At 43.4% G+C, this 11,021-nt stretch overlaps 1 protein-coding gene across 2 annotated transcripts in view; it reads right to left on the bottom strand.

The window, feature by feature from the left end:
• Window positions 1-10,343, bottom strand: part of Hbs1l (HBS1 like translational GTPase) — a 72,288-nt gene extending 61,945 nt beyond the window's left edge. The window contains exons 1-3 of one of the 2 annotated variants that reach the window (XM_021173802.2): window positions 10,179-10,343; window positions 7,531-7,596; window positions 2,724-2,837 (exon numbers count right to left, since the gene is read on the bottom strand). In XM_021173802.2, coding sequence (XP_021029461.1) covers window positions 2,724-2,837; window positions 7,531-7,596; window positions 10,179-10,221 — 223 coding nt within the window. In that variant the 5' untranslated portion in view covers window positions 10,222-10,343. The remainder of the gene's footprint in view (window positions 1-2,723; window positions 2,838-7,530; window positions 7,597-10,178) is intronic. The other variant, XM_021173801.2, reaches the window with a different exon arrangement.
• Between the last annotated feature and the right edge of the window lie 678 nt (window positions 10,344-11,021).

Below are 11,021 nucleotides of genomic sequence, written 5' to 3'. Positions count from 1 at the left end.
GATTTCTGAGTTCGAGGCCAGCCTGGTCTACAAAGTGAGTTCCAGGACAGCCAGGGCTACACAGAGAAACCGTGTCTCGGAAAAAAAAAAAAAAGTGTATATAATAATGCCCGTTCTCAATACAGGATGACGTTACATGTCTCCAGAACAATACTGCCTTTTGCTTTAAAAAATACAAGTGGATGGAGCTGGAGAAATGGTTCAGAGGGTAAGAGGAGGCACTATTCCTACAGAGAATAGTTTGTTCTCAAGCACCTATGCTGGGCAGGTCAGATCAGAGCAGTCTCTGACTCCAGCTCCAGAGGAGCCAACACCCTCTTTGGAGGTCTACGGGCACCTTTACTCCCATGCACAAGCCAACCACAGACATACACACACACATACTTAAAAATAAAAATAAAAAGCTTTATAAAATTACAAATGGCACACTGATAGACTGTGACAGTGGAATTTATACTCATCACTTTTATCATGCTCAAAAAGGAAAGGGACTTTGAACTACTTTGAACGTGGTGAACCCAGTTCATCACTAACTCTATTTCTTACGTGATTCAAACTGATAAGCTATTCACAAAGCCAACAAAAATTATCTTTTAAAGTTATCAAAATAATTTAGCACAAAAAATAATCAAGTCCGTAAAACTAAGACAGAAGTGAACATTCATTTTTAAAACCATATTTAAACCTGAGATGTAATGTTTAAAGATTCTCATTATTGTTATAACTAACATAAAAAGTCAGTCTTACACTCATCAGAAGCTAAGGAATAAAACAAGCACACATTTGCACACTGTAGCATTTGGCTATTTTCACACTGATCATATCTGGTCCTCACAGGAACGCTGTATGCCGGACATGCCTCGGAGCACAGTCCTCATGTACCCCACAGGCTGCTGTGAAAGGATCTACTGTGAGGCATCTCTGCTCAAGACTCCTTTGTAAACGCTGCAGTACACGCTTAACTGCACTTTTATTTATTAAAAACAATTTCCTTTAAATGCCAGGACATTTCTGCTTTATATCTGCGTAAGGTTTACTTTAAAAGGTTGACAGGCTTTCCCTGTGAATAGGGAAGAATAGGAATTAATCCATGAATCATTGAAATTGGAAGTCAGTAGTTAGCAGAGATAGCATCCAAACCTCTAATAACTACCTATAGGATCTATTCCCTACACATTCCTCAAGTGGAAGTGTCATCGGGGTGAAAAGTGGAGCCTGTGCAGGTAGACTGGCCTAACTGACTCACATCCTACTTGTGTCCCTATAAAGTAAGGCTCACCGCTAAGCAGTCAGACTCGGGGCGTTAGTGCAGTGCCAACAAAGCGCCTCGTGCGATGCATGACAATTATGCCTGTCGTGTGTGTAAACAGCTGCATGGCAGGCCAGAAAGCTAGCCTTCTTTCTCAAATATAACTTGGACTTTTGTAAGTCCTTAATTACTAACCATGGAAGCACATGTAGCTGAAAAAGGACTTCTAGCCTACTCCTACCTTCTTATCCCTCAAGACTATGCTAATACAAAGAAAACTCCAGAGTGCATATTCTAGTTCTGCCATCCACCAGATGCTCAAGTGAATCTACAGAGTTCCTAAGGAAAGTTTAATTTCTTCTATCTTTATTGTTTCTAACCTCTAATTTTATATATGTATGTCTTCTTTCCATTTATCCAAATTTTGTTAGCACTTGGCATCAAAAAAATATTAATTTATTTATAAACTTCATATGTATGAGTGTTTTGCCTGTACTATGTGTGCACCAAGTCCAGGCCTGGTGGCACGGAGGTCAGAAGAGAGAAGGGATGGATGGATGCTTGTGAACCACCACGTGAGTGCTGGGAACTGGACCCAGATCTCCTGGAAGAGCAGCGAGTGCTCTACTGCACTGAGCCATCTCTCCAGCCTCAGGAGTTGCTGTTTTATTAACCTTCAGAGATCAGCTTTCAGACTCACCACTGCTTCCTGTTTCCAGATTAATTATAAACTTACAAGTTAAAAACACATACAGAAAAAAAATCTACTGTAAGGGAAAATCGAAGCCTCTCAGCCTCCTTCCTTCTCACAGACGGCATCCATCACTCATGCCCTGGCCGGCCCAGTGCTCCTTTATCCTTTAGTCTGTGGCTTAGGGTGACACTTGAAGCAGTGGCAATGTGAAATGTACTTGCAAAAGGAGTCAAAACACAGTTCCTTTTCAAATGTTTCAGAGCTGAAAACAAGCAGTCAGCTGCTGCTGCGGCTGCGGCTGCGGCGGCTGCTCTTTCCTGACTCCTGGAAACTTCCCTGTCAGGCACGGCAGCAGAGCAGGGCAGTCTGCTACTCTGCTCTTTAGTGCTTTCATCTCTAGATTTCCTGGAAGCCATGTTCTTGTCAATAAAACAACTCCTGTCACTTAATCATCTGCTCTACGAAAGCTCATGAGCGAAGATCCTTTCCATGTTCTTATTACCAATCACTGGACTTTCTGCCCTACGTAAAGGATAAGAGAAGAAAACTCACAGTCCAAAGTCCTGTGACTGAGCAGCTGTTGTGTTCAATGCAATCATTTTTTCCACACACAACTCACAAGACACATCAAATAAAATGGAAATTTTCCTTCAAAGATGTGCTTGTACTGTTAATGCCCATAAACATTACTGTGAATGACTTCCATGAAATTTACAAATTCTTATTCGGTGATTAATCATTTTCAGCCAAAGAAGACATGCTATTTTTAAAAAGCCATACCTTGGTCAATTTCACTTAATTGGTGATTCAAAAGAGAATTAGAAGAGTCTCTCAGATCTTCATAGCCATATTCTTCTTCAGGGTTGTCACGGCGTGAGTAAATGAACTGAGCGGCTAGGATATAAAAAGAAAGCACAGTAGCACAGCCGATCCGCAGTAGGCTCTCATGTGTCTCTAACGCGAGTGAGGATAAATGAGAAGCGGCTCGAGCCCACTGGTAAAGTGCTTCCCTAGTACATGGGAGGTATGACTAGGTCTGACTCTCAGTATTAAAGACAGACAAAAGAGCTAAAAATTACAAATCCGGGAGCTCAGAGGCTGCCTTAGGGCTTACAGTGCTTGTTCTGCAAGCAACGCTAAGCAGTGACTACCCAGCACCCACAGGAAAAACCAGCAGGGCCGAACGTGCCTGTATCCCCTGTGCTGCCGAAAGAGACAAAACCCAACAGCTAGCTGGCCAGCTAGCCTAGCCTAAACAGCAAGTTTCCAGCTCACTGAGAAAGCATGTCTGAAGGCACTAAAACAGAGCAACAGAGGAAAATATCAGGCTGTTCTACTCTGGCCTCTGTATGCTCATACATAGGCAGCAGGCATCTGCATACTCACATGCGTGCATCACACACACACACATACACACACACAGGAACATGCACATAGACTGACATGCACAAATCTACATGCATAAATACACACACAGATCTCATTACCATTCACAGCCAGTCTGACAAGAATGATGAATTAGCAATGTCCCAGGATGATATAAATCCACCCAAGTTCTACCTAAGTCCTAAGCTTAAGGATTTACTACTTTCTCACTGTTGTTCTTTCCCCTACTTTCCAAGACCATTCCATGCATCTAGTTTCATCCTTGCCCACGATTATGCTCCTTTATATTCTTGGTACTGAGATCTTGAAGCACACATCAAACTCATTTACTTAGGAAAGCACCCCAAGTGTATTTTCATAGAGAAGCAAACACTAGACTAAATTTATTATCTAAGAAACACTAATTTTGATAGAATCCAAAAAGTTCCTGAAAGCATAAGCATTAAATTAAGTGTGTATACGTGTATGCATGCATTTTTAATTTATTTATCTAATGTGTATATGAATATGGTGCTCCAGTATGCATCTGTGCACCACACAGAAGAGGCACTGGACCCTCTGAAACTGAGGTGATGGATGGCCCCACAGTAGTGTGCTTAACTGCTGAGCCATCGGCTCTCCAGCACTCAACAGACCTTACATTTTGAGCAGCTCATTTTTCAATCATACAATGGCACAATAAAGCAGTCAGTCACTTCACACACACACACACACACACACACACACACACACACACACACACCCTGCCGCTGGCTTAGGCATATATTCGTTAAGGACAGTGTAAACACAAAGGCAGCACTGCAGAGCAGGGCCTTTACAGTATTCCACTTTCCCTAAGAACATATTAAGCCCAATGAACGCAATTCCTACACTGGACTTCTGTGCATGGCTCCAGGGAGGTATAAATGCTGAAGGAGAAACTACCTCCAAAATTTACAGATAATGCAGAAAACATGAAGTTACAGCCCATGTGTAATATTTATATTCAGAAATCAGAAGGCCACAAGTCAATGACCATATATAGATTAGCAGGGAAGACAAAAAAAATTGTTCTGTCACATCTTAAAATCCAAATGAGTAACATATTTAACAAGTACTGGAGAAACAGGTTAATCACTGGAGACTGAGCAGTTACAATAAAGAACATAGGAAACTTGAAAACTGACAAGAAGTCAATCCATGCAAGGAAACAGAGAACTAAAAGCATCTGTAGTGATCAGTAAAGAAGGCGTGAGGAGGGCGCCCCAGGAAAGATGCTTTGGTCTACAATGCCACCAACACTTCAGTGTTCTTTGCAAGTCTGATCTCTACTGCACCTGTAGGTACACTGTGGCAACACATTCTTCCTCAGTTTAGCTACAGCCTTGTTCCAGGAATGTTTAATGTGAGTGTCATATTAATACAACGCTGCCTTGGCAACATTACCCATCAGTCACAATCCTTACACCTCTTCCAATCAAGCTTTTACCTTTTGAAGGAAAAAGTCCTGAGCCCGTGTTCCTTACTAGAGAGCTAATCTATCTCCAAATGTGCAAGTACTTTCACTAAGATGGTTACTGGTTTTGTTAGTGATCTACAGGTCCTAACACCACAAAGTATTTCAACAATGCACATGTTATATACATATATGCATATTCTTCCCTATATTATGCAAGATAAAATTAGCATTACAGGAGAACACTGAAGAAACATACAGGTTCTCTAAGAATACATTTTCCACAGTTTAAATCACAGACCAGAGATAAGGCTTATAACCATCAAGTAATACTTACATTGACAGTCTTTTATTTCTAGTGAACTGTAAAGTAAAGCTTTGAAATCCTGGCATTTTAGATTTACTCTGTTTGCTACCTAGCGATTTACAGTTGTTTTCCAGGCTTTCATCAACTGTTTTTTGCTTAGCTCAATGTTAACTGTGTACATTCTCCACTGCCACCCACGAAACCTGCGACCAGCAGTGCTGACTGAGGTAACAATCAGCCGCTCTCCTCAACAAGTTTCACTAGCAACTGCAAAGCGGAAGTTAAAGCCTACAAGCACCTGCGCCATCTGCTAGAAGCTTCTGTTTCTGGGGAGGTTCCTACTTCCCAAGCCAGAGAAAGTAAAGGCAACTAGGACAAAGCAAAAGAACCCTGCACTGAGCAACCCCTCTCGCTGCTTCACACCACAGGGGAAGCTTAAGACACACTGGCCTGCTGGGAGTGGCAGTGCACATCTCTAATGCCAGCTTCTCGGGGGCAGAGGAGAGCACAACTCTGTAAGTTCAAGGCCAGCCTGGTCTACAGAGTGAGTTCCAGGACAGCGAGTTTAGTCTCTACATCCCCTCCCTACTGACACACACACAATTGACAAAGACCTTTCACAACTGGTTCCCTTGTCCCACCCGTCCTTTCATGCTGTGACTTGTATGAATTCTGTAAGGCTCCCAAAACCAACGTCACTCAGTGGCCATCACTCTACCTACATCCTCCCTAACACAGCAGCTTACTCACCCTTCCTGTCAGCGTGCTCAGACTCAAGTCAGGATTCTTCCCTACCCATCAGACTACAGCAGCACACTATCTGAACAGGACCTGACACCGCTGCTTTACAGTAAAAAGAATATATAGGGCAGACAGGCTCAGAACAAATATATCAAGGACTACTTCCCAACCTTTATCAAGAAATAAAAAAATGCATGCATGCATGCATCCGTGGCTAAAGTTTAGAAGTTTCTATTAATTGGTAAAGCAACTCAATTACAGGCTTCATTAGACCATGAGTGGAGTATGCTCGCCTCCTGAACAAATAGAAGAACGGAGATTGTTATTCCCTGAGCCTCTCAAGACATCATGTGTTCACTAATCCCCAAAGAAGAACTCTGCTGCAGGTTATTCGGACAGTGTGATCCTGATCCTGGTGTGTGAAGATGAAACCACAACAGAGGGACTGTCACAGAGCAGCCAACAAGGCCAGGGAGTAACCCTGATGTTCTGCCACAGGAGGCCACTGTTCCAAGTAACAGAACTAGTCCAGTCCCAACTCTTCACTTCTCAGGTCATGCCAGGGCACACAGGCCAGTGTTCCCGACATCAGGGAGGCTGCAGCAGGGAATGCAGACTGTAGGTTAGTCTGTGATGCATGGGAAGTGCAAGCCAGCACAGGCTAGGTTCCAGTCTGATGAGACTGCTACACCACACATTTTTCTTTTCTAGCCTGCTTTGGTGGTAGCGCTGTCACTACTGTCAGGGTGATGATGGTGATCACAACCTGGATCTCTCGCAGCATGCCTACTAAGCAACAAGCATGCCTACTAAGTACCCTGAAAATATTCTAGAAAATAAAAAATTCCAATTTACATGCTTTTGTGAAAAGTAAGTTTTTTTATCAAGCAAAAGCATTTAACCACCTCCTGTGTGGTGATGTCAACAGACTTTCAAAAAGTTCAACAGTAGCTGGGCGTGGTGGCGCACGCCTTTAATCCCAGCACTCGGGAGGCAGAGGCAGGTGGATTTCTGAGTTCAAGGCCAGCCTGGTCTACAAAGTGAGTTCCAGGGCTATACAGAGAAACCCTGTCTCGAAAAAACCAAAAAAAAAAAAAAAGTTCAACAGTAACACAGAGCTAGGGTGTCAGGAACGTGACACACAGAAGTCTGTGATCAACCACCATGTAAGCCAGGCCACATGTATAACTCTCAGAGCAACAACTTCTGAAAGAATAACTTTTGTGCTGTTAGCACACAAGGAAAATGCTGCCTATCTAGAGAGAAACTTTGAATTTGCACTATTTGTGAGCAAACTCTGCTGTATGAACAATCTACTCTACTTCATACAAACTATATTCAACAAACCCTGAAGATCTCAACACACACACACACAGAGAGAGAGAGAGAGAGAGAGAGAGAGAACAAAAATTATTCATGGGTAAAGAAAGAAACTCTTGTAGGTGAACTCGGTGGGGGCATATTTACTTACAAATCCATCCAAATATGACCAAAGCTGGAGAACATCAGGAGTTCAAAGCCACCCTGGCCTATTTTTGGTTTTCAAATAATCTATTGTAAGTGTTAACATGTGTGTATAAAGACATACACACACACACACATATCTTTTTCAACATTACATATTATAATCTCATGAACATTCTGGTCCAGGATGACAATCATGCTCACTTGAATGTCTAGACAGCTCAGTCACAGAAACCCCTTGTTGAACAACGTACCTGTTGATGGTGAGATACAGTAGTCATCCTCCACAGACTGCCCATACAGATCATCATCTTCAAAATCTACAAGACAAACACAGGACTTTACAAGACAACCAGCCTTTTATATCAGTGAGGAAACACCTGGACTAGCTACAAAGTAAGTTAACATATCAACTTTCAAGGGGGCTGAAATGTCTACTTTTCCACAAATTCTAAGAACTTTTCCCACAAAAAAGTCATTCATTAACAATCTATGTCACTGACAATCTATACTTTAAAAACATACATATGTCTTTTGCTTTTAAGTTAATGGGGCTTTATTTAATTTTCTCACATTCCTCCTTCCATCTAACCACACATCTTTCCAGAAGTGGTAAGCACAGGGTATACAGGCAACCAGACAGACATTCTTGGTGGGGAACGAGGATGGCCTCAAAGAAGATGCTTGGTTGAGATTTTCCTAAGGTTGCTTCTTTCTCTAGGTAAGCTCCCAGAATCTTCCCCACCACCTTTACCTTCCAACAGCTGCCTCTAATTTCTTTTCTTCCAAGTACAAGATGTGTTTCAAAGCATGAGAAATCACAGCTCCTTCCTGGCAATAAGTACCTGGCATACATGGACCACTAACTTAAAGTGTTTATAGGTTAACAAATCAAAGTACTTTAAAACTGCAAGGAACATATATAAATTTATAGCAGAGGCTATTATGGAGACACTTCAGTACATAGCGTGCGCACACTCCCAGTTCTCTTAATGCCAAAAATCTCACAAACCAGAAAAGGGTGATCACAGACTCCACGAAGATTAGGCATCATGAAATACGGAGCATATGGGAACACGCCTGAAGTAGACATACAATTAAAGGCTGTTAAACTAGCGGAGAGAGTCTGCAAACATAGCTCGGCTGCTCTCCCTTTATGCACAGTCCTAGGTTCCGACAGCACTGTATATAAACCAGGCCTGCCAGCCCATCATCTGGTACTTGGGAGACAGAATCAGAGGCAGAAAGATTATGTTCATCACCCTTGGCTATACCGCGATTACAAGTCCAACAGGGGCTACATGAAACTGTCTCAAAACAAAAACCTATAGATAGAGGCAGTCCTGAAAAGTACTCGGAAATAAATGGTAAAGTAACGCAGGTGTTACACAGAGGAACCAATAGGTTTTTGTTTTTGTCCACAGACTAACTCTAATGAAATGAGAATACTTTTGTAAAGTTTTAATTACTGAAAACCCAAAAGGAAGCCTAACTGGGAAGAAGAAAAGTGAAAATGAACTTTTATGAACAGGAAGGGAGGAACATCCCAAGACAGGCTACGCTTGCTTATGATGTCACTGATTGTTACAAAGTAATCAAACCGGACCTCGGGTTGCCAAGGTAAGAAGGTATTCGGCAATCAGAGGCTACACAGAAATCCCCAGCCCTTCCCTTCTAATTTAGACCCTCTCTTTCGCATCGTTTCTATATTACTGTCATCACACTGTGGAATCTCTCATGCTTTAACCAGCTGTTACTGTAAACTGTCCTCATGTGTTAAGCAGTACCCTTAAATAGTCAATTATCACTGGCTGAGGAAATATATTGGTAATAAATGTCCCTTATTTCATAGCTACACAATCTCTTCCAGTCCAAAGTCATTTCTTAGTGGTAGTGGTCCACCAGGCCTTTTATACAGACACTACGTATTCTTACAGTGAATGCTTGTCAAGTAAGACATTCCAGGCAGACTGGGTCAAAGTCTCCAGATGCAGCCCAGGGTGTTGGTTGGTCAAACCTGTTAAGGACATTGAAGCTCACAATCCCCCCAAAGGGGGGGTGTTAATAACAACTGCCTGCGTAAACATTTCATGTTCTCCATTTTAAAAAGCAGCAGGTCTTTAGGATTCTTGCATTACTTTACATTTGTGTTTATTTTTAGCTTCTGTGATGCTTAATGATGCTTATTATCCTCCACTCAATGCCAACAAACTGCGAGTCCCTTTTTCATGACCTCCCCGCTGGTGTTATTTTCCATTTCCTTTTTAAAATCAATCTACATTAAGCACTGTGTGCCAATAACTGAGTTTATACACCTGAACATCAGCAAATCGACCCAATTTCTTGAGCCCTTTTAACAAGAATCTTTTCTGTTTCTCACGTCCCCAGTTTTGAAATCCGTTGGAAAAAAAAAAAAATGGAGCAGTCAAAAACGCAGGGACACGGGGACAACGAAATAAATCTGACGTTTGTAGTAGGCCGGCCGCAAGTAAGCGCTAAGCCAGCCTCTTTTCTAACTAAGGCCTCGTGGGCTTGTCTGAAGGAGTGCTATGAGACAGACGTCAGGAACTCATTGCCGGGTCCCCACAGGAAACAGGGACAGAAGAGGTGACGCTTGGATACGAACAGCATCGGATCCCGACCTCGCCACACCTCTGGGCCCTGGAGATGCTACACCCCTGCCCAGTCGGTGAACTAGCTGAGCTAGGAGGCAGACAACACGCCGGCTTCCTCCCCGGGTGTTCCTCTCAGGTCCTGCTCGCTCTCCGCCCGCTCCCTCCCCGCCGCAGACCCCAGTGCGAGCGTGGCTCCGGGGTCCAAGCCGGATTCCAGGGAGATGTAAAGCGGCCATGGAGACAGCTGGAAGAGCTCAGGTCACGGCCGGCGCGGCCTTACCACCCACCTTCATCGTAGTTATAGCCCCGGACGTTCCGATGCCGGGCCATCGCGCACAGACGGCGTCTGCCGCCGTCCCTTCCAGAAAAACTCGGCTCAGAAACCGACGAGGCGCAGACCGCGGGCGGGACACCTCTGCCGCGCCATCTTGTCTTCCGCCAGGCCTCTGCGCCGAGCGTCCGCGCATGCGCGACGTCATACCTGCGCACTACGCGACGGCAAGCTCTCGGGGTCACTGCGGGCCTCCCGGGAACGCGTGCGCGCTCGCGAACTGGCGGGCGGGGGTGGGGGGGCGAAGTCCCGCCCACAAGCGAATTGACTGACGTGGACTTCAAGGCCAGAAATGAAGCAACCAGAGGGTTGTTGAGCCGGGATCTTTCACCTACACCGGTTTTCAGGATTATTTCCCAACTTTGGTTTTTGATCATCTGAAAAGCTGCCTATTTCTCTCAGTAAAAACAAGGACTTTGTTTCAGCTTTTAAGCCTTAGTAAACACTATAGGCAATCAACAAACGTGTAAATTTGGCATAATAATTAGTCCAAGCTGTAGAGGGAACTTTTTGAATGAGTAATTTTAGCTTTGAAATGTAGCCACACTGGGTCAATATGCTTCGCATGTAACTCATGGCTTCAGGTATGGGCTCCATCTTAAATTCATTAACAGCTCTGGTAAACAACTGTCTGACCTTAGCTTTGTAAAATATTTCATTAGCACGAATTAATTAAGAAGGAAGCCTTAGACATTGATTGAATACATAAATATGTGAACTTGCTAAGGGTGTTTAGTACAGCTTTTCAGACACAGAACTAGCCTTGGGTGCTTATGATGTAGTAATAACACATAAATCT

This window comes from Mus caroli, chromosome 10 (assembly GCF_900094665.2).
Source record: "Mus caroli chromosome 10, CAROLI_EIJ_v1.1, whole genome shotgun sequence".
In the NCBI taxonomy this organism is placed as follows: Eukaryota; Metazoa; Chordata; class Mammalia; order Rodentia; family Muridae; genus Mus; species Mus caroli.
Note: the sequence above shows the minus strand (reverse complement) of the source record. Positions and strands in the feature narration are given on the sequence as shown.